The sequence below is a fragment of the Aspergillus pseudonomiae genome, assembly GCF_009193645.1.
Source record: "Aspergillus pseudonomiae strain CBS 119388 unplaced genomic scaffold BDV37scaffold_41, whole genome shotgun sequence".
Taxonomy (NCBI): Eukaryota; Fungi; Ascomycota; class Eurotiomycetes; order Eurotiales; family Aspergillaceae; genus Aspergillus; species Aspergillus pseudonomiae.
Window position 1 is genome coordinate 52,508 of NW_022476033.1, and position 21,673 is coordinate 74,180.

Below are 21,673 nucleotides of genomic sequence, written 5' to 3' on the forward strand. Positions count from 1 at the left end.
CATTTGATCATGTAATATATACATGGTATCATCCCATGTGCTTTCCATCAAACTACTCCCAATCCTACCAGTTATGACTTTGGATCAAATGAGAGACTGGGGTCTTTTTACTACTTCCAAGGTGGGAAGGAATGGAGTATGGTGGCTGGCCACCTGATGACAGATGTTTTGGATACACCGACTTTTGGATGGAGTTTCAAGCCACTATATCTTTTCTTTCATGGTTCAACGCGACAGTTTTAGGAGAAATAGAGTTATTCAGGCTAGCAGAATTGACTAATTCCAATATAATGGCCAAAGCTTACAATGTGAACAGAATAACACTGTCAGAATATTACCGCCGAGTACAGGGCTCACAAGATCACGAGTAAAAAAGTACCAAGTTCTTAACGATAAACAACACTACAGCTGGGTGGGAATAAGCTTCCTGACAGCTGGCTGCTTCCTTAACATACCTTAATATAGGTTTACATTGTGGCCCTGCACCTCCATCACTCCAACTCCAACCTCAACGCATCGTACTGCACATAAAGTGCATCTGGCAATAACGCAGTCTCCGTACTCGACGCATTAAAGGGTAAACTCAAGACGAACTCATTCCTGCCTTGCTGGAGGTTCTTCACCGGAAACTCGAACTTCTGCTCTATATTCTGGCAGGATACTCCACTGCGCACACCGCATGATCCACTCCGCCAGTACGGGATTACCCATGTGGACTCAAAGCGTCCATTTACATTCACCGTCCATGGAAGGTTACTGTACTTCCCCTCAACGGGCGTCCACTTCGAGTTCCCGTTCGCAGTCTTCGCGCCTGCGATCTGCACGGTGAATGTTGCCGTGCTTGTGTCACGCAGTTGGTCTGCGGATAGATCGAACGTCACCGTCCAGTTGTTGACATTGTTGTAGTATGGTTCCGTGCGGAGATGGTTTCCTTGGGAGGGGAAAAATGCCCAGTGAATGTAATTGAGGTCTTGAGATGGGTCGCTCTCTCCGACGTGGAAGTTGATTCCCTCGGGGAACTCAGCCGGATAGTCGTATTTTCCCCAGTATATGCGGTATTGTTCTGGTTGTAGCGGTTTGGAGGTATCCGGTGCGTGGCCGTGGAGGTACTCTCCAGATGACTTATCCGGCACACCAATACGCCAGATCTCTTTGCCCGCGCTTTCCTCTTCCCAGACGAACGTATGCTCTTTGGACTGCGATTTTGAAACTTCGACGTGGTCTTGGATAAACCACCCGAAGATCTCGTCTGCGTATATGGTGATCCTGTACGTCCCTTCCACTACACGTGGAATGCGAAAACTTCCGGAGTCGTCGATCTCCGCCCAATATTGCAGAGACTTCGTGTCGAAGACGTTCAACTGGAAGTCCTGTCCGTCCTCGGATAGCACAATGATGGGTCTTTCGGCACCTTCAGGTAGCGACACCTTCCCCTTGAAGGTTGTCCTGCCAGACGACGGCGCGAAATTGGGAATATGACTCGAGATACTGTTGTAGAACTCCGAGTTCCATTCCGGATCAGCGTACTTCGCAGCATCGGCCCTCAGCTGGGCGATTGTCGTCTGCGCATCTCCACGGTTGAAGTAATAGAACTGAGGTCCCCATGTACGGTCAAACCCATGCGTGAGGTTGGGCATAGGTGCTCCATAGTGGCCGGAGACTAAGTAATTGTACACAATCCCGTCGACAACGAGGTCAGAATGCAGTGGGCCTCCGTAGTACGTCTCGACGGTGTTATGAACCAGCCAAGCACCGAACGTGCTGCCATCAAAACTAGCTGAGCCGTCGCTGAACATGCCATGGACGTCGTGGTTGCGCCAGCTCTCTGCTAGGCTGTATTTGGTAAAGTAATCAGAGTATTGAGAGACATAGGGATCATCGGTAATATTTCCCATGTAGGTTGTGGCATCCTGGACTACCGAACCACCATCATAAGTGCTATCCAGTGGCAGTGGTCCGTAATTCCCGTCGCTGGTGGAGAAGTGCGTCCAAAGGTCCGTGTTCGGCCTGAAAAGTGTGCGCAGTTCTCCAAGGCTTCGCAGGAAAGGCGTGGTCTCGTTGAAGTACGTGACTCGGGAAAACGCGTGTAGTCCCGTCTCTTCGCCTCGAAGGAAGAACCACTGCGAGAGTGTCTGGTTGGTTGACTCATATATATCGGTCATATAGATTCCGGCATATTCTGTACCGGTCGAATCATTGCCGGTGATGAGCTCCAATTGAGCCCCGCTACCTGGTGTCCAGAAGCCTGACGGGATGCATGAACAATCTAGGTATGGACCCTTTCCGGTGTTGCCGTCTACCGGCCCAAGTAGATCCTGATTATCTAGTTGCGCGTCAACGATATGACCGCTGGATTTAGCCAAAGAGATGGCGAAGCGGTCATTGGCGAGGTTGAAGTGGGTAGAGTTCTCAGATGTTGTTAGAAGTGCCGTGGAATGGCCTGCGACGCAGGCCAGGAAGGCCAATGCCTTGCGTGAGGGGAGGAACATTTATGCTTGATATTGCGCTATAGAAGAAGAATATACATTTACCTGTTATTCGATCATTGTCGAGAGCGCGCGTATTCTGGGCGAATTTAAAGATAGCAAGCACAACAGTTTCGAGTGCTGGATCCACACACCAACGGCCGTGTATACGGGGTAGCTCACTCCGTACACCACGCTGTCCAACATGCGGGGAATTATGTGGAGGTGGAGCTAGACCGAATGGTTCGATTCCTGAATGCTTCATCTATATTTCCTCTCCCATTTGTGGAATATTCTTAGCCAAGCCGCCGTTCGGTATGGGATCACCCGAGATTAATTGAAGTGTGCTAACTCACTTGGTTGACTATCTGTACTGCTGGAACTGCTAGCCTAGGGACCAGAATTAAGACATAACGCATGCCTCCTAATATATGTGGCATCTTAACTGTACAAACTCGACAAATTATGAGCCACCTTCCAGCCTCACCCCACTAGGGCAGTCTCCGACGGACCGAGACAACTATGTGACCCTTCGTTCAGTATATGAACACTCTTCTCTAAATACAGTTCTGCCGAATCCCCCTTCCACTTAAGTGTATGCAGACCCTGTTTAAAGATTGCAATCTCAACATCCCTAGTTCAAACATGGTCCACCACTACCTCAGTCTATTCAGGTAACCTATGTCCCTCCTCTTCAGACTCACCCAGCAGTCTTGTGAAGTTCTCCTCTTGACAGTTCAGTCATAAGGAGAATTCCATAGGTATATTTGGATCAGTGTTGAGTGCGCCATTGACGTAGATAGTCACATTAAATGAGTCCCACGAATTGAAGAAATCGTACTCAACCCAGGCAGCTTTTGCTTATGTAGAATAGGAGAGAATCGACGGTTTGTTATTTTAGAACGAGAGAATGTCCTTCTCACTATCTAAATATTCAATAAGGCGATTTACTGTACCAAGTTCTGTAGAATATCAAAAAGACGCATTGCAGCAGAAAAGCTTCTCCGCTTTAATGATCGAAAAATAAGGCTGCTTTCCAATCTCATATCCAAATATAAGCCCTAAGCCAGACACGGATTGCCTTACCGGGATGCGTGGGGCCGTGCGGGTAGATTACGAAGACGAGGCCCTCGTGCGGCAAAGAGGAACAAAGAATAAGTGGATTCGTACCTATAGAATATGCACTAGACAGTAGTACCGACCAGGATGGCAGATTAACAAGTCATGTCCGTTCTTATCGTTGGCCGCAACGGGCTTGTTAACCCAGGATTACCACGCTATGCATGCATCATCTCCCAGGATGGGCTAACGTTACAGCAACCAGACAAAGAAGAGTTCATCCCCTGTCTCGTTGAATCAGAATATCGTTGCTAAGCACCATGTGAGGTCTTGTCTGTCGGCCACCCCCTCTGAGATGCCAATCAGCATATTAAGTCTGCTGTTTCCTATGGTAGTAATCTCATATCGCTTCTCACATTCCCGATTTCCAAACTCAGGTTACACATCTCTCTCCCACTACTACAATCCACAATGGCTCCTCAAAAGCAGCTTGTCCTCCGACTCACCTCCTTCCGTTATAAGAAGGACGGTATCTCCGAGAAGGACTTTCACGAGTACGGAACAAGACAGCATGCACCCAAGGCTGCCCGCATTCAGGAGAGACATGGCGCCATCAAGGTTACCCACGTGAGTAAAACGACTTAGTTTCGTGCAGATGGGAAGAGGTACTTGTTGACACATCGATCTCGATAGATTTACACTCCAAGTATCAGCAAAAACCTCATCACCGACAAGATGCCCTGGGCTGTCCGTCCCGGCTGGAGCATCGACGACCATGACGTGTCGATATCTGTCTACGTGCCTGACCCTGAGACCTTGCAAGCAATCGTCACGGATCCCGAATTCCAGAGTCTCATCGCAGGCGAGGATGAGATCCTTGACCAGACGCGGGCCCACGTGACTGCAGGCTGGGAGGAACTTACAGCCATGGGACAGGACAGCAAGACGACTTCTGCTCCTGCCGACGTTCGTATCTAGGCTACACGGTTTATCGTCGTGGCTACTTAGACTAAACATCCTTTTCTAGTCTCATCAAGAAAGAGTGGTCACTTCGGCGAACATAGAGTCTAGCTTTAGTTGCATAATGATCATGCTGTTTATTCTGTGCTTAGTAATATCTATATAAGACCGACCCTAATGTTAACCCGATGTGAGACAGTCATGGAACGGCCGACCGAACACTGTCGAGCTACACAGGATTGAATGGTACAGGAAGTGCAACTCCAGCGTGGGTTCTAATGGGAGACAAAGACCAGCAGCGGGGCAAGGCCTTGGGAAATATGATTCACTACAAGGCAATTACCTTCCCTTTTTTTTTCTTTCTTCTCCCGTCTTACTTACTGTTTCTGCGTTGCTTTGTTTGCTGTTAGTGTCAGACTAGCGCTCTAGCGTACGCTACTCCATGACGCTAGAGGACCGACTATGCTTGGTGACTTCCAACAAAGCACACCCCAGACCAGTAGATGTATAGCTTCCTGTAGTATAGCTCATGGATCCAGAAGGCTCGCTGGCCTATCAGATGGGACGTGGCTGTGAACAAGCTCAGGGTATGAGTAACTAAACTGTTTATTTTCTGATTACAATATCAAAAAAGCTGATATGTTGTCCCACGTCCCTGAGCCAACCATACTAATTACTGACCCAGTCGCAGCTCTGAGCTGAGGCACTATGAGCCCTGATTGGTTAGCAGGGGTTGTGTGTCAGAATTCAGTGTTTTTGAACTAACAGTCTAACGCTATGATATGATTCCCGGCGAGGGCCATGTATGTACAGGACCCATTTCCAACGAACCACTTCGGTATCATACCCAGATTTAGCAGCTAGCGGGTGAGCTATATGCAAGGGTCGATACAAGCAGGTGTTACATCGCTTCAGCGAGCCAAGGTTGACTCAAGACGCCTTGCTGACTGACATGTCTCCCATCTTCAACATCTGTTAGGGTTAATATCAGCTCCTGTCTACCCACCACTTCTGTGGAAAGCAAATCGACGAACAACAACAAGCTAAAAGAACAAAATCACCTCAAGTCTTCCCCAACCTAGCAGCGATCATGGATTCGTGTGGTTGGCGATTTTGGCTGGTCTTGGCTGGTCTGTCAGTCACCTCTCTCCTCACCGCCATTGAATCCACCGTCACATCGACTACCCTGCCCACAATCTCACTCGATTTGAACATGGGAGGGACTTATATCTGGGTTGTGAATGCTCTCTTTCTGTCGAGATTAGTCTCCGCTCCACTTCCATCCTTCCCCAGGTCCACTTGTCAGTTCTGCTTATTTCAGTACCGCGTTCCAGCCCCTTTACGGACAACTCGCCGACGTCTTCGGTCGATGATGGCCGCTCATCTCAGCCATCGCCCTGTTTGCCTTGGGTAGTGGCATTAGCGACGGTGCTAATTCAACCGCAATGCTCATTGCTGGGCGTACAGTTCAAGAGGTGGGACTTGGAGACGTCAATATGCTGATCGATATTGTCGTCTGCGACCTCGTTCCCCTGCGGGAACGAGCGCAAGTGACAGCCTTCATCTTCATAGTGTTCTCGGTAGGTTCCTCTATTGGACCCTTCACTGGAGGCGCCCTCACGCAGCATGTCACCTGGCGATGGTCATTCTACATCAGCCTTCCCATCGCAAGGTTTGATCTTGAAACCTAATGCCTAGAGCGGGCCCTCAACTTCTAATTCACCCCCGCGACTCTGGGGGTTCAGCAGGGACCATGCTTCGCTAATTATAGGGCAGGCCCAGAAAGTACAAGAATACTCCAGCAGGAGGATCAGTGAAGCGCCTATATCGGGGTACTGGACGAACTCGACCCGCAGAAGAATGGTTCACTACTCCGTACTATACTAGCGTCTGGGGGCCGTGTTGCATGACTCAAGTGGATTCACTCTCTATGGATACTTAAACATTCATTCTTTGGGATCATCCTCCAATCGGAAACGCTTGAGAGTTCTATTCTTTCCTGCAGACATTATATTCAAGATATCCACTTTGAATGCTATAAGAATTGGCCCACAGATGCAAAAGCCATTCAAGTATCTGAGGGCACATTCTTGAAAACCTTTCTGGATGTGCCGTTTTCGGCCCCTTGGCGCCAATCCCGCTTGTTGCCTTTTAGTTCAATACTAACATTGCGCTAAATCCACTGTACATACATTATTGGGCAACCAAAGCTCGCATATCTTATCTGATCATCTGATAGGGGGGCTTACTTGCAAGCGCTTCTTGCTGTGGCAGTCTTGGCTGCTGAACCGAGAATGCAGTGCGCTGTAAATCCCTTACATATTCGGCTGCTCATCCCCTCTTTACCCAGACCACGTCAACCGCCTTATCCTGCATTTACGGGTGTTCCTGGATTCGCCAGCCATGAGCAACCTTCACTCGCACGGTATGCCGAAGACCGTCATCCCGGACCAGATCGGACCTGTGAACAGTCCCGGGGACGATCCTGAAAAAAATGAAGCGGTCGATCGCATCGTTCAAGAACCCGCCAGGGATGATACGAGTATCTCAGACAAGGATCCCACATTGTATCAAGGTGGTGTTCAGCGGGTGAGAGCCATCACTTCATTATGGTCTAAGAATACGATGTGGCTCATGTTTGTCCTGTGAATCTCCCCGCCATTTGATATCGATTCCCATTCCTATGCGCCCAGTGCGGCCAAGTACTTACTATCACGCAGTCTTTACCTTGTCTCTTTCGTAGACTTGCTTTTAGTTTCCGTCCAAACCTCGCTCAACCCATATATCACGTCGTCTTTTCACAAACATGGGCTCCTCACCGTTGTCAGCATCATGTCTACCATTCTCGGCGGCTCCTCGAAGCTCACTCTAGCCAAGATTATTGACATCTGGGGCCGTGTTGAGGGCTTCTTATTTATGCTTCTGATCGTCGTAATAGGTCTGATAATGAAAGCCACCTGCAAAAACATCGAGACCTACGTCGCGGCACACACACTGTATTGGGTGGGACATATTGGGATGATGTATGTGGTTGATATCATGCTGGCGGATATGACTACCCTCAAAAACCGAATGATTATGCTCGGTATCAACGGAACCCCGAGTATCGCGAGCACATTTGCTGGGCCTCGGATCGCGAATCTATTCTATATCAACCTCAACTTTCGCTGGGCATTTGGTGCCTTCGCGATCATGATAACTGGTACCTCCATCCCTGTTGTGGGTGTTATGCTGTACATGCAGCGGAGAGCCCACAAGGTTGGTGCTCTCGAGAAGACAGTCTCTGACAGGACCTGGTGGCAATCCCTTGTCCACTATTTCATCGAGTTTGATGGTGCGTGTTTCTTTTGGCCTTGTGTGTCTGACTGCTGAGACTAACTTAAGAACCCTAGTGATTGGAATCGTCTTGATAACGGCGGTGTTTTCCTTGATCCTTCTCCCCTTCAGTCTTGCCTCGTATGCCCCCAAGGGATGGGCCAGTGGATATATTATTGCGATGGAAGTGCTTGGGGTGGTTTGCATCCCGGCATTCTACGCATGGGAGCGATACCTTTCCCCTGTCCAATTTCTCCCTTGGAAATACCTCAAGGAACCGACTATCATTGGATCCTGTCTTCTGTATTGTGTCATGTTCATCTCGTGCTTGTAAGTCTGCCACCCTACCATTCGTAGCAACCTGCTGGATACCTTGCTAACAAATAGCCCAGCGCCTGGAACAGCTACTTCAGCTCGTATCTCCAAGTCGTCCACAGACTCGACATAACAACCGCCAACTACGTCCTCAACGCCTTCTCGCTAACCTCCTACATCTTCAGCCCAATTTTCGGCCTGTAAGTCCCTAACCCACCCCCTTCAACACAGAGGGAACACCTAACAAATACAGTCTAATCCGCTACACTGGTGAATTCAAATGGACCGTCTTCACCGGCATCCCCATCCTCCTCCTCGGCACGGCACTACTAATCCCCTTCCGCCAACCCAACACCCACGTCGGCATCCTAACCATGACCCAGATCCTCGTCGGCCTGGGCACCTGCATATTCACCGTCTGCGGCCAGCTCGCCATCATGGCGCCCGTAACGCACCAGGAGATCGCCGTGGTTATGGCAATCTGGGGCTTGTTCGGGTCCATCGGTGCGGCCGTCGGGTCTGCCATCGCGGGCGGCATGTGGAATAATATCCTCCCCGGCGAACTGTACAAGAGACTTCCTCAGGACAGTAAGCATATGAGTCGTACTATCTTTAGTGATATGGTGATGCAGATGTCGTATGCGGATGGCTCGCCGGAGAGGGAGGCGATTGTGGGTGCCTATGCGGATGTCCAGAGGAAGATGGTTATTGCGGGCGTGTGTTTTGTGCCGCTTTGTATTGGGTGTGTTTGGGTGTGGAGGAATATTAATGTGAAGAAGTTGGATAGGGAGCAGACTAGGGGGAATGTTTGGTAGTTTGGTGTGTTTGGTTGGGGCTAAACTCTGCATATAGCTAAGGAATCTGGGGTATGCTATTGAACGTGCTCGTAGAGGAATACAGCATTGCAGTAGGCTTGCACGTGCACTGGTCCATGTTGGATCTCTCACTTCGTTGGTAGTGACGAGGCAAAAAAAGAAGAGAACAAAAAGCAAGTGCATCATCCGTGAATCGAACACGGGCCTCATCGATGGCAACGATGAATTCTACCACTAGACCAATGATGCTTGGCAGTGAACCAGTAGGCTAACCAGTCTGGTCGATGTGTTTCTTTCCTTTTAACTGCTACAAGGCTGTAAAGTATATTATGTCTCAAAAAAGCATCTGTACATACATAGACCTTTGCAAACAATATTAAGAAATCTCTTTTGAATCCATACTTTTCCTTCAGTTCTCTACTACTTCTGAGCTCAAATATTTATTTTTAGGTCTTAAAGATCTTCTAAGCTCAACCCAACGGGACTTTTTATCAGATTCTAAGCTTTTAAACCTAATATAATCGTTAGTCGAGAGCTATTAGTTATCCAAAAGACCGTTGATAAATATTGCTTGAATTATCTTGAGGGTGGAGTCAGTGGAGCGGTAGACATTCGCAGCTTGGTTGTGGATTGCGTTCACTAATGCAGTATTCTATGCCAAGCATCGTAACCCTGCTACAACTACGCCCCTTGACTACCTCCCCACTGATGCAGGACTGTCTTTGTACACGCAGTAGCTATTGCAGTGGCATAGTTCTGCCATACTTTATTCTTGTGCCTGTCCGCATAATCGGAAGCGGTCTTGATGATTACATTAGGAAGAACATCCCAAGCGCCTGCATCCTCCATTTCAAACGCAACCACCTTCTCTCTGGGAACAATTTCGTCAGAGTGAATTCTACTTTTCATAACACTACTTTCAGAGGCAAAGTGGCCCAAATCAAGCATAGAGTGAGTTCTTCCCTCCCTCTTGCGTGGGACTAACTGCCTCGGTGCATCTATAGAGCAAGCATCACGTTGTACAATATAACTCCGGGCACTATTTTCTCGCATACGCTGTTTGTGACTAGGACGGGCCGAGTAGTGTCGAAGTGGAGCTCTTCAGCAATAAGGTGCTTTCTTCACGGGCGTGGGGCTAATCTTGAACAGGAACTCGTTGTGATCTACGCTACGAAGGATGAGCTTGAGCACGACTCGGAAGAACAGGTTACCTTCGAAGCACTCATGTCCTGTATTTCATTCTAGGCTGGTGACGTATCCTCTTTATTGCTACCTGTATGTGTTGAATAGAGTGGTCTACCGGATGTGTTCATTTCATAAACATTTGAGACTTGATGTGCTAATACCCTCCACAATTTCTATATTATAAGGGCCTAAAGGTCTTCCCTTGGCCATTGTGCAATCTCCGCACAATAGAAGTAGTTCTTTATACACAGGTGTAGCAATAATATCAGTGATTTAACCATCCTAACTTCATACTTTCCCTTCAGCTCCTACATTAACTCTAAGCATTCAGAAAAACTCTAACTGCAGCAGAGATATACATAATCGTCGACTGGATGCACATTAGTTAGTCTCTCTCTTCCACGAAAAGGAACCGGGATAACAATTGTCAAAACAAGTATAAAATCAATAAATTTATAATAAAAAATAAAAATAAAAATGAAGATGTAGAAATGAAAATGAAAAAAAAAAAGATTTAAAGAAAAGACCAGCCTAGAGCCTTGCATCAAAACCTTGCACAGCCTCACTCTAAGCAAGCCTGAAAGTAACCGGCTGTAGCAATTTTATGACCAACGGGGCAATAATTGGGGACAACTGCGACAGAGTGCGCAAAGACCGTGGTGATCCGATGGACAAGTTCGTATATGGTTCCATTCTCGAATTTTGCGAGCTGTATACAAAATCAAAATACAATAGGACCTGAGACAGGAGGCGATGCTTTTGCCACAGTGGCTCTAAAAGCTCCACACACGAGCTTAACGCACCTTACCACAGTAAAAACAACCCACCAAATGATTTTCATAACCCCTGTCACGATAATTAACTCAATAATATCGGGACTATACCGAGGCGTTTTGTGTCATCGGAAATGCCGATATGTCGGCAAGCTGCCGAACCCAGTCCATCGGCCCGCTGCCGAGCCGAGACACGGTATGGGGCTATCTGTGCGCAACAACTATTGAGTGTATGTTGGGCAATCGAGAGTCTCGACTCAGCCCCTTGTCTCACTGTTCTCGCATGCCAGTGTTTAGGCTTGCGATTGAACCCGGCAAGGCCTACTTCCCGCTTTCTATAGTTGTTTTCTTGTCGTGTGAAGAACATGCTACTCTATTGGATTCAATAGTATCACATTCCACTGGAACTATTGATCGCTCTGTGGGGCGATATCTGTGTACTCAGTATTTGCTTGTGGTGTTGTAAAAGAATAATGTAGCTTAGAAAATTCTACCAGTGCTGCATCACAAGGTCTCGTGTGAGAATAGATTTGGATTGAGTTTGCTCATATCATACATTGGTTCGATAGTATACTGTATTCTATCCATGACAAACCATGAAATACTCACCCCAACGAGGGGCAAACAAATAGATCCTGATATACACGGATTAGGCACAGACACCATTGGTGCAAGCAAGGGCATCGGAGCAGTCATCATGAGAGCTGCACTTCGCGCCTAGGTACAGTTAGTTAAGTGAAGCGATGTAGGTAATAAGACAGAAACATACCAGCACAGTGACCCTCCCAAGAGCAAGACGGAGCTGAACCAGAGGTGCACTTTCCGTTATTGCAGACGAGCTCGTCGGAGCAGTCATTCTCGTTGGTGCAGGAAGCACCTATTCATGCTTGAGTTAGTGTATGGCAAAGTACCCGCGGGAAAGAGACGTACCCTCGCAGTGACCCACCCAGGAGCAGGAAGGCGAAGGGGTGGGGTTAGAAGTAGCAGTGGGCTTAGGAGACGAGCCCAGTCCAGCAGCCTCCTTGATATCATCAAGGGAAGTTCCGATCTGGACGTTGTAGACATAGGTGTCGATTTGCACTTCCTCGCCACGGTAAGCGCCGAACTTGGGCTCCGCCTTGCCGGGGAATGTGTTGGCCTTCAGCCTCTTGTTGCCGGAGCCGAAGGTCTGCTGCTCGCCATCGAAGTAGAGCTCAACCCACCCGGGACGGGCGGTGTTGATCACGAGTCCGATGGAGTAGACGGTGTCGGTTTTCAATTCCTTGGACCACTGAGACTCACGCTTCGCAGAGCTGGACGCTTGGTACTGGAGATTCAGTTTACCGCTCTTGAATTCCAAAGAGAGAGGGATGTTAGCACCGCCGGCCTTGTCGTTATTGGCAGAGTATTCCTTGCTGTTGCAGGTCAGTATTGAACTCTGGCTTTTGGCTGACAGTGAAAAGGAAGGAATTAACGTACAATTGCCAGATCATCAGACTCTGCTGAATGGCTCCCAGGGAAAACTTGTAGCCAATGTAATAGGTCTGGTCGGCCTTAATCTGATTCTGTAAGGCGTGGTACTCGGCCCGGATGTTGTCCTTCTTGCGGTGGAAGTGCAGCGCAGGAGTGCCCTTTGGGTCCTTATCCAACTTGATGTAGAGGTCATTGGTGTTATCCTTGGGTTTAGTACCGCGCACCGATTCGAGGTTGCGGATGCCCAGGACAGAGGGGTTATCGCTGCGAGCCGCAGAGAAGTCAATAAGGCTCTTGGCAAGAGCCGGCTGCAGGGCTGCCAGGACGGCGAAGAGCTTGTACAACTGCATTGTGAGATGGTGTGAGGTCTGTGGTAGTCTACGAGGAATCTCCGGCCATCATCTCTCTGGGTGGTGTGGCAATTTTTATATGCATTTCGGCGAAACTCCATTGTTCGCCGCCCCCTAGTAGGGATATGGAGATCTGCGTGCCGAGGATCTCCTATGAACTTCATTTGCCAGCATATTCAGAGTGTACTCCGTATTCAGATCGTCGTTTACACACTCGGCGGATTGTCAACTGGATACGTGTGGAGAGTCCAAAAAGGTAATAGGCAGTTATTCTCATGCATGCCAAGACTGGCCCAGTTGGGGCGGTATGCAATGTAACCTCGTATCGTACTGAACTATGGCATGTTCTTGGTCCGGGCCGGGGCTGGGTCCAATTAATTAGCTAACAATGCAAGCGTCCAGCCTCTGCAGAAAATGAGTTGCCGCTGTTGCTGCCGCGTCTAGGGTAACACACTATCACATGACACCACGAGCCAATGGTTACACATCGAGATAAGCACATTTTGCGCGTACCTGCATTATGCAGACCAAATGCCATGTTTATCCCCCAGCACCACGAGTCCAATACGTGCTGTTGCTATCGGACTCTTTTTCTTTTTTCATGTGGACCTCGGAGAATCAGTTGATAAGATCATTAACTGGATTCGGCAATCGCTCTCGCTTCGCGCCGTAGTGCATCGACCCTCCACCTGAAACCCCACATGTTACCAATTGGCCCTTCATATGGCGCCGTTAGCCTTAGCGTCGGGGCCGAGGCCCCTGGGTAAAGTCCAGTATTTCCAGGCACCTACCTATTCAGGAACCTTCGGGGAGTTCCTATACCAGTCTAACGCAACGCTACGGCTACACCTGCATGAGGACGTTGCTAGTAGATTCTCAGGGTTCTGGAGCATGGGGTAAAGTAGGCGCTGCATGGGGAATAAGTCCTTCCCCTCTGTTCAGCGACAATCGTGTTGCACAACAATTTAGACCCAACAGTACCCCTGCCAAAGGATGTCAATCTCGATGTGGCGGAGATCATATCCGGCGGATCTGGACATCACTGCCCATGGAACCAATTTTGGGAGACCAACTGTGGACCCTGCCCGGCGGAACCCTACCGACAACTATGGGCTTTTAGTATGCATCGGGGAAGGACAACTCAAGCACTTTCATATGATCCTTCTGCAACTAGTGCTCCGCATGGTTCATTCTCGAAGCATGACAGGACCGCCAGGTGAGACATACTACTCAGTAAATGGAGGCGTTCTATAGTCCTACCTTCGCGTAGCAGTGGCTCAAGATCCGACGAATCAACTGTCGTCAGAGACTACTACATCCGCCCATGGACGGTCTCGAAACAGCCGGGAAATTAGACCGTGCCACACGAAACGAACTTTGAGTTATCGGACAAAGGGCCGTTCCATAGAGTATAAGCCATTTCCGACACATCCATTCTACTATAAATCCACCATGGCGCCCATGCCAAAAAGCATCTTACGTCTACAACCACAGTCTTGCTTTCCTGTTGAGTACGGACATCTTCACCATGCCTATCAAGAACTTCGCTAGCCGCCTCGCCCTCTCCCTGGCCGTCTGTGGCACGGCCATGGGCCAGAAGGTCAACGGAGCTGACTACAACAAGCCAAACGGAGGCCCCCCGGCCAAGTTCTTCCAGGCATCGAGCTCCATTCCTGTTGCTGCTATCCAGGCTGCTGCTGCTAAGGCCAGCAAGGTTCCCTCTGCAGCTACCTACCCTATCGGCCAGGGCTCTACCAAGTCCACCATTCACAGCGACTGGGCGGACTTTGCCGAGGCAAGTAACGTCCAGCACCTTCATGAGTATATAGTAGCTAACGCACCAGCCAGGGTGCCTCCTTCTCCTTCGTGGCTGACATGGACGTTGACTGTGATGGACTTAACCATGGCTGCAAGGTAAAGAACAACGATTGCAACTCCGCTGAGCTTTCTCTCCATCACGAAAGAGTCTAACAAACATAGGGCAACCCTGACGGCCAGGACGCGACAAACTGGGGCGCGTTGTCCGCCTACGAAGTGCCCTTTATCGTCATCCCCCAGAAGTTCTTGGATGCGAACAAGTCCAAGCTCAAGGGCAATGCTGTCTCTGCCGTGATCTGGTAGGCCAATTGCCCAGGATGCCCTTGATTGCCTGCTAACACCATGCCACCGCTAGCAACGGTAAGATGTTCTACGGTATCTTCGGCGACTCCAACGGAGACAACCCTCAGGTCACTGGTGAAGCCTCCTGGATCATGGCCAGGACCTGCTTCCCCGAGGAGGACTTGAACGGCAACAAGGGCCACACCGCTGCCGATGTCACCTGTACGTACCTCTCCGTCAATCTCTCATTATCTCACTAGCGACACACCACTAACCACCAACCCAGACATCGTCTTCACCGGCGACAACGCCGTTCTCCCCAGCAGCGCCCTGAACGAGAACTACATCACCAACTTCGACACTCTCCGCTCTATGGGCGACAGCCTGGTTGGCGCCCTGGCCAAGAACCTCAACCTCGGCGGCGGCGGCGGCAACCCGCCCACCACTCTGACGACAACTAGTGTGCCCGAGCCCACAGGCGGGTCCTGCTCGTGGCCAGGCCACTGCGCTGGTGAGGACAACAACTCCCCACCCGACTCTTCCTCCTCTGGAGAAGAAGGACAACTAGACAAAGAAGAAGAATGAACCACTAAACCACGTTTCCCAAAATAAAGGTGCCAGCTGTTCCACGAACGACGACTGCTCCGATGAGTTGGCCTGCAAGAGCGGCAAGTGTGCGTCCGACGGAGACGCAGAGAGCTGTACTTGGGAGGGTCACTGCAAGGGTAAGAGATTGAACACGGGCTATGCCATGTATTTTCCTATTCTGGATTTTTTCGGGGGCTAAACTTTTCCTTTCTTCTCTTTCTTTTTTGCAGGTGCTTCTTGCTCAAGCAACGACGATTGCTCCGATGAGCTTGCTTGCATCAGCGGTGTCTGCGCGGTGGATAACAATGCGGAATCTTGCTCCTGGGAGGGCCACTGTGCGGGTATGTCGGGGTTCACGTATCTAAGCCGTTGCGGTAACCATTTAACTAAACTATGTTTTCCTGGGGAAATTACAGGTGCCTCTTGCTCTAGTCACGATGAATGCTCCGATGAGCTCGCCTGCAAGAACGGCAAGTGCACCGCCGCTTAAGGGCGGGATAGGCCGTCTTTCGGGCTGGGGGTTACACGCGGTGATGGATTGGGGATGGACTGGTGGAACTTAATGGATGCTATATATAAACTAAGAGATAGAGGTGGAGATGAAGATGGAGAGGGCAGGGTTACATTACATTATACCCCGGATGTACAGAAGCTCGCTTAGAGCGAAAGCTGGGTTCGCCAACGGCCAGTTGCCGGCGTGGACAGTGTACAGTTGCATGAGATGTATATATAGCATGGGATGGAGGGCCTGGTGTTGCGGCTGAGTATATATAGAACATTATGAATATATGAAGTTCCATCAACTCCATGTTCTGTTAGCTGGGCCGAAGTAGCCGATCTCTGACATTGGCTTCGACGGCACGCTGTCAGCGTCGGCGGTGTTCTGGTATACTATGTTTCCCCACCAGTTGGGGAATAAGCCGCCAGGAGTTCAACTGGGCCTGCCCCAAAGATAGCGAGAATTGACCGGTATTTTATAGAAATCGATAATGGCCAGTAGAGCCTTGAGTAGCGGAGTCTAAGGTCCATGGGATGCATACGGTTTGACATCATACTTTAGGGCCTCATACCAGTTTCAGTCATTGTCAGTTTGGCTACACCTCAGGAAGTCTCACAGAAGACCACAAACTCCCTCCCAAATAGCTGAGATGTCTAAAGTATATCCTATTGTCTATTATTACTCCAATAATACTTTCTTTGAAAAGGAATATAATTATTTATAGTAGTACAGTAGACCGTATGTTGTATATTCAGCTACTACTAGAATTAGTAAAAAATAGTAGAGTTAAACTGGGCCTTGTTTTCTCCAGTATTATTAATATAGTTTCACTAGAAGTAACCACTAGAAGTATACAATTCTGTTCAGTTGTTCCAAGACAAAATCAGACATCCAGCGGTTGTACTCCTTTAGAAGATCTGACACGGGTGCGAAAAATAACCAATACAGTAAATGTCAACATCGCAGCGATCACACACGCCACGAAAAAGACCCAAATGTGCTGCCCACTCCCATTCAGTTCCTGGAGGTTCATTCCAAATACACCACTCACAAAGGTGAGAGGAATGTACAGAAACGCTAGCTGCGTCAGTATTTTCACTGAAGTTGCCTGTTCCAGGCCCATTTTGCTCTGTTCGATCCCAAGCTTACTGTGCTGGATGCCCAGTTCACTGTTTTTGTGGGACATCTGTGTCTCCTGGACAACGATCGAGGACATCAGGACGTCAAAGGAGTGCAAGACCATGTTTTCCAGCTGAATAACATCCTCTAATAGAACCTGGAAACTTCGGGACATATCTCGAAATTGAACGGTAGTTTCCTCCCTGAGGCTTTTCCTCCTACTGTCTTCCTGTTTCAAAGGCACATGGCCGCCATCATATTCCCCATGGCGACGCAGTGCCTGTAAAGCTTGGGTGAGCGACTGCTTCATGTAAAACAGATTTTCGCGCATTTCATGCAGTCGTTCACCCAATTCCATGCTTGGATGAGCTCGGATCTCCGCAAAGCTAAGCCGTTTGATAGTGACTCGCAGTCTATTGCACATTTCTTGCCATGTTAATGCTGTGTAGAGGAACAAGAACGCGGCTGGGGTAAATGGGGTTACAAGGCACCGCTCATAATAGCCCGCTCCTTCCCCTCGGAGAAATTGGGTCATGACCTCATATAACCCATCCTCGCATCTGATATCTCGGGGCGCCGAGTGCAACGAATTCTGCCATAACGAGGCTGGCGGAAATCGGATCACTCCTTGAAGGTCTGATGCTTTGGAGGAGATGATGGGGGGGTCGATCAGACACACGGCTGGTTAAACGTTATATGAGCGCATGTTTCATGGAACCAGAACATGACGATGGGCCAGGCAATATCAAAACCACTCACTGACCGATCCAATCGTTGTCGCGTAGCTTTTTGACATAGTACGAGATCCGTGTATCGAGTTGGAACCCCTTCCCGTCCGAACGAATCCGAAAATCCCGCCGGAAATAATGTTTTCGCACTCGGTAGAGGTATTTCGGTATCGGTTTAGCCTCATCCCCATAGGCAGCCTCTACATCCGCCGCACTGTATGACAAAACCCCATCGACACATAAAAACGGAGCTCGTTCGCGAATGGATGCCAAGTTGAATGGAACACGCGACAAGTCCCCTCGACATCCCACTGCATGATCGACAAAAAACTCCTCGCTCAGCTCCCATGCCGATCCTAGTAACTCAATGAACGCGGGAGAAATATTCTCGACGACGCATACGCGAAATCGAGCGACCGGCTCCTTGTGCTTCTGCTCGATAATCTTCTTGGCTTGTTTGAGCTCGGTGGATTCGTGAATCTGTGGAGTGGCTCCCCTGCTCAAAGTGACGAGGGCGAAACGAGTGACACCGTTGTCTTCTTGTTGGAGGATATTACACAGCTGGCCTAGGTATGGCCGTGATTGCAACTTGGAATGTATTTGGGCTATATAGGGGCCTCTCGCATTGTTGGCATTGGCGTTAGCAGTCATGGTTGGCCAGTGTGTTGGAGTTATTTCCGTTTTGTCCTGCGGTGTTTTAAGCATCGCAGTCACCAATGACTAGGTTTACCCCTCATCACATGATGGTTCGGAATACGGCGATCCTCATAATGATCATCAGCAAAGATTCGAGATAGGAAACGTGGCGGTGTCCTTGGCACGAAAAAGGATTCCAGTGTCTGCCTTGCTGCAGAGCCGCATTGGGTCGAGGCTATATATGCCACGATCTGGTAATTCCACCGGCAACAGCTCAACCCCAGAACAAGAATATCACTGGACTTCATCCATTGCCTCACGAAACAAACGTCAGAAGTCGTTATCGTGTGCTTTATACAGAGTGTGCTGTTACTTTCTATCACCCTACCTAACGACAAGGTCAATCATCTCTCCAAAGCAGAACACTAGGAAAACGGTACTGATAAATGGTCTAGCATAATGTGGGCCTGCTATGCCGCCAAGTGTGGGCATGTACAAACTAGCGATTGCTCCTGTAGCTGGGGAACCAGTCATACGTACTACATCTGCGTGAGTGTCCACTATCCAGGCATATATCCGTTCGACGATTCTTTGTGCATTTCAGAGCTGAGAAATATGCAGTGTCAGTGTGGAGCTGCAATGACTGATACAGAGTAGCTATCGAAATGGCCTTGAAGCATGCTAGGATACAGGTGCGAGGGACTCGTTATGTTCTTATCTGTGAGGGACGAAGCAGATGATTTAGCAACCATTCTTCAGGGTCTTGTTAACTAGTACCGTTTAACTTGTTCTTGATTAGTTGTAGGACTTCTATCACTGCAAACTCTCAAAATCCTCCAGGTTGAATAAAATCTCGAGTGATATCAACTTATGTAACATAATCTTTTTAAAGACTTGCATACTGTGGCTAGCGTGTGGAAATAAGCACACCAATATCCTATCCTTGCAACAGGGAAGTTTGTCTTTCGGATTTCCTATTTCGGTTGTCCCCCATTTCTATGCTCATATCTAGATGTTTTTGGCTTGGAACAATCCTCGTATTAATACTTATTTGGTTGGTCATATTAAAAGTCGCACTAGATTCGGCGGTAAATGATTGGAGAGTAGCTTGCTGCGCACACTGCGCCCACATGCACGGACCTTTATGTCGCATCGAGCTTGGGGCAAAGTCATGGAAGCCACCACAGGCCGAGGCTCTAAGGCCTGGGAAAAGTCGGTGATGCCAACAGTTAGGAGGGTAACGTCCCAGTGGCCGAAGCTCCAAAGTGACCTCGAACACCAAGGCGTGCGCTTCGGTTACGGCCATACTATTGAAGAGAATGGTCAAATCTAGCACAAGTACCAGGTCCAGCTACATGCTGGAAAGATCCCCAGTTCTGGGAAAGAATGAGAGACAAACACAGTAGGACTCATATCATCATTAGGACAATCAAAGTCAAACAAGATGAGAGCAAAGACAAGTTTCTCCGTGCCACAGTACTCCTATACTTCTTGATTTTCCTCCTTTCTCCTTTGCTTCCTTACCACAGACAGCCGTCAAGTGAGATACGGAGACCCTGACCCGGGGCTAAGATACACGACGCAGTTTATTTACTATCATCTATCATCCTAATTATTAACTAAAGAATACTAGCAACTACATCTCGCTCTTATTAAATCTATGGATCATTTCTTCCACTCGGTTTCAGGTACGACGGTTCGAAATATGTGGTGTCTTGAGCAGAAGACAGTTGAGCACTCAGGTAGTATAGATCCTCGAGGAATGGTAATCGTTCAGATTCATAGTCCTATTCAAACTTTTTGTCGATATCTTTTGGTAGCTCGGCTAGGTAGCCCTGCTCTATTTCCACATTCGTAGCGATATGTGACTTGGCGATTTTATCGCTGTGCTCCTCTTCGGAGGCCATTGTGATGGTTTTATCAAACAGTGTTCGCTGACGGATCAATAGACATACAGGACCAACATGATCTTGGCTAGGTTTAAGTATTTTATAATTATTAATCTAGCAAACTAAGCTATAGTTATCACCGCTATCTGAGCATATGCAATACTTCTAGTATAGTTAATTCAACAACCACTTAGCACCTGTGACCTGGGAGATTGTATATATTGGGCTAATCAATATATCCTCTATTTTAGCTGAAAAATAAGATGTGAATAGCGCCCTTAATAACTAATATCTACAATTTATGGAAAACTAATGAAGACCCTAAGGTTCAGCCTCCTAGGTTGATGTCCATGTTGACAAGTCACAAGAGCAGAAAGCCACAAGCAGACTGGAAGAGGGGACGAGTGAAGAAGAGGAGCATGGACATCGACAGGATGCGAATATCCTACATCTGTCTGTCTCCATGAAAGGCTTCTATGCAAAACCCAAGAAACAACAATGAAACCATCAAATGAAGATCCAAAAAAGACAAAGAGAATAAGCATCCCCTTCACCGCCTTAGGCACCATTATTGCTGCCTCTCCCAGTTTCTTCCAAGCCTTCTGACATCGACATTTTGTCCAGCTTTCGCATCGTACAATCTCTGTGCACAGCGAAATGTCCCAGAAACCAGAGGAATCCAAAGCACTCCAGATTCCAGGCCTATTCCCGGCCAAGGAGGAGCCAGTTTCAGCGCCACCAGACTACCTTCTACAGCGCGACGAGCCAGTCGACTTCCCGCCTACGTTTCCAGTATATTACTTCTATGGAACTCTAACCTCCACGGCCCAGCTGAAAAGGATCCTCGACCTGCCGAAGGAGCCGCAACTCCGCAAAGCGGAGGTAAATGGTTTCGCCATTGCGAAATGGGGCGATTATCCCGCCCTGATCAATGGGAAACAAGAGGATGTGGTGACGGGATCTACGTACCTCGTGAAATCCGAAGAAGAAGCCCAGAAGCTGTCGCTTTTATGAGACGAACGCCTACAAAGTTGCAGATTGCCAGATCTACTTCAAAGATGATAAAGACCCCAAGGTATTCGGTGGCAAAGTTTTCGTGTACGCGGGTGATGCGCAGGCTCTATTAGAGCAACGATTCGACCGCAAACTCTGGAATCGGCAGATGGCAGGAAAATTGGGGCGATAACCTAGCTTGGCGGTATAGACTTGCTGGCTTCTTTTCTTCTTCATTTTATGCTAATGAAGAAATGCATAATATCTGCGACGAAGAGGGTTTTACATCGGCAGCACTGCAACGAGCGTAGTACTATGTACTTTGGTAAAGAAAGCGGTAGTGCTCGTGTGCTAGAGTAGTACATGCTTGATCTTTATCCTCACAACTTGTTCCCCAGTTTAAATACAAACGTCGAGATTGCAGCTGGGACA

General features: G+C 48.6%; 8 protein-coding genes and 1 non-coding gene across 9 annotated transcripts; 4 read left to right on the top strand and 5 right to left on the bottom strand.

Moving 5' to 3' along the window:
- Positions 1–491: 491 nt before the first annotated feature.
- Positions 492–2,489, bottom strand: BDV37DRAFT_272199 (putative rhamnogalacturonate lyase C; the record flags this gene model as incomplete). The annotated part of the gene is made up of 1 exon (XM_032084835.1): positions 492–2,489. One exon carries the CDS (start codon positions 2,487–2,489, stop codon positions 492–494), a length of 1,998 nt encoding a protein of 665 aa, XP_031940574.1.
- A 1,506-nt stretch (positions 2,490–3,995) lies between these two features.
- BDV37DRAFT_283864 (EthD domain-containing protein) lies at positions 3,996–4,502 on the top strand (the record flags this gene model as incomplete). Its single annotated transcript, XM_032087382.1, has 2 exons — positions 3,996–4,151; positions 4,218–4,502. 2 exons carry the CDS (start codon positions 3,996–3,998, stop codon positions 4,500–4,502), a joined length of 441 nt encoding a protein of 146 aa, XP_031940575.1.
- Positions 4,503–6,887: 2,385 nt separating this feature from the next.
- BDV37DRAFT_294678 (major facilitator superfamily domain-containing protein) lies at positions 6,888–8,959 on the top strand (the record flags this gene model as incomplete). The annotated part of the gene is made up of 5 exons (XM_032089687.1): positions 6,888–7,129; positions 7,205–7,818; positions 7,877–8,129; positions 8,192–8,314; positions 8,368–8,959. The coding sequence occupies 5 exons, from the start codon at positions 6,888–6,890 to the stop codon at positions 8,927–8,929; spliced, it is 1,794 nt and encodes a 597-aa protein (XP_031940576.1). The 3' UTR covers positions 8,930–8,959.
- Positions 8,960–9,107: 148 nt separating this feature from the next.
- Positions 9,108–9,178, bottom strand: BDV37DRAFT_t129. Its single transcript has one exon. It is a non-coding gene; the product is annotated as a tRNA-Gly (tRNA).
- Positions 9,179–11,444: 2,266 nt separating this feature from the next.
- Positions 11,445–12,917, bottom strand: BDV37DRAFT_145471 (uncharacterized protein). The gene is made up of 4 exons (XM_032078882.1): positions 12,346–12,917; positions 11,818–12,281; positions 11,657–11,764; positions 11,445–11,604 (listed from the first exon to the last, which is right to left on the bottom strand). The coding sequence occupies exons 1-4, from the start codon at positions 12,687–12,689 to the stop codon at positions 11,537–11,539; spliced, it is 984 nt and encodes a 327-aa protein (XP_031940577.1). The 5' UTR covers positions 12,690–12,917; the 3' UTR covers positions 11,445–11,536.
- A 614-nt stretch (positions 12,918–13,531) lies between these two features.
- Positions 13,532–13,806, bottom strand: BDV37DRAFT_250623 (uncharacterized protein). Its single transcript, XM_032082193.1, has one exon. It carries the CDS (start codon positions 13,708–13,710, stop codon positions 13,555–13,557), a length of 156 nt encoding a protein of 51 aa, XP_031940578.1. The 5' UTR covers positions 13,711–13,806; the 3' UTR covers positions 13,532–13,554.
- Positions 13,807–14,178: 372 nt separating this feature from the next.
- BDV37DRAFT_145490 (glycoside hydrolase family 75 protein) lies at positions 14,179–15,880 on the top strand. The gene is made up of 8 exons (XM_032078883.1): positions 14,179–14,484; positions 14,538–14,603; positions 14,670–14,806; positions 14,863–15,011; positions 15,076–15,300; positions 15,404–15,514; positions 15,608–15,718; positions 15,794–15,880. Exons 1-8 carry the CDS (start codon positions 14,218–14,220, stop codon positions 15,865–15,867), a joined length of 1,140 nt encoding a protein of 379 aa, XP_031940579.1. The 5' UTR covers positions 14,179–14,217; the 3' UTR covers positions 15,868–15,880.
- An 877-nt stretch (positions 15,881–16,757) lies between these two features.
- BDV37DRAFT_250625 (uncharacterized protein) lies at positions 16,758–18,582 on the bottom strand (the record flags this gene model as incomplete). The annotated part of the gene is made up of 2 exons (XM_032082194.1): positions 17,759–18,582; positions 16,758–17,676 (listed from the first exon to the last, which is right to left on the bottom strand). The coding sequence occupies exons 1-2, from the start codon at positions 18,426–18,428 to the stop codon at positions 16,760–16,762; spliced, it is 1,587 nt and encodes a 528-aa protein (XP_031940580.1). The 5' UTR covers positions 18,429–18,582.
- Positions 18,583–20,893: 2,311 nt separating this feature from the next.
- Positions 20,894–21,620, top strand: BDV37DRAFT_250626 (uncharacterized protein). The gene has a single exon (XM_032082195.1). It carries the CDS (start codon positions 20,906–20,908, stop codon positions 21,260–21,262), a length of 357 nt encoding a protein of 118 aa, XP_031940581.1. The 5' UTR covers positions 20,894–20,905; the 3' UTR covers positions 21,263–21,620.
- Positions 21,621–21,673: the final 53 nt, after the last annotated feature.

Bases quoted from the DNA above. Each gene is read 5' to 3' on its own strand.
- BDV37DRAFT_145471 (XM_032078882.1), bottom strand. From the start codon at position 12,689: ATGCAGTTGTACAAGCTCTTCGCCGTCCTGGCAGCCCTGCAGCCGGCT. The intron at 11,765-11,817 runs GTACGTCTCTTT...AAGCATGAATAG, and splicing joins CTGGGTGGGTCACTGCGAGG to GTGCTTCCTGCACCAACGAG. The intron at 11,605-11,656 runs GTATGTTTCTGT...AACTGTACCTAG, and splicing joins TTGGGAGGGTCACTGTGCTG to GCGCGAAGTGCAGCTCTCAT.
- BDV37DRAFT_250623 (XM_032082193.1), bottom strand. From the start codon at position 13,710: ATGATCTCCGCCACATCGAGATTGACATCCTTTGGCAGGGGTACTGTT.
- BDV37DRAFT_145490 (XM_032078883.1), top strand. From the start codon at position 14,218: ATGCCTATCAAGAACTTCGCTAGCCGCCTCGCCCTCTCCCTGGCCGTC. The intron at 15,301-15,403 runs GTGAGGACAACA...CCCAAAATAAAG, and splicing joins GTGGCCAGGCCACTGCGCTG to GTGCCAGCTGTTCCACGAAC. The intron at 15,719-15,793 runs GTATGTCGGGGT...GGGAAATTACAG, and splicing joins CTGGGAGGGCCACTGTGCGG to GTGCCTCTTGCTCTAGTCAC.
- BDV37DRAFT_250626 (XM_032082195.1), top strand. From the start codon at position 20,906: ATGTCCCAGAAACCAGAGGAATCCAAAGCACTCCAGATTCCAGGCCTA.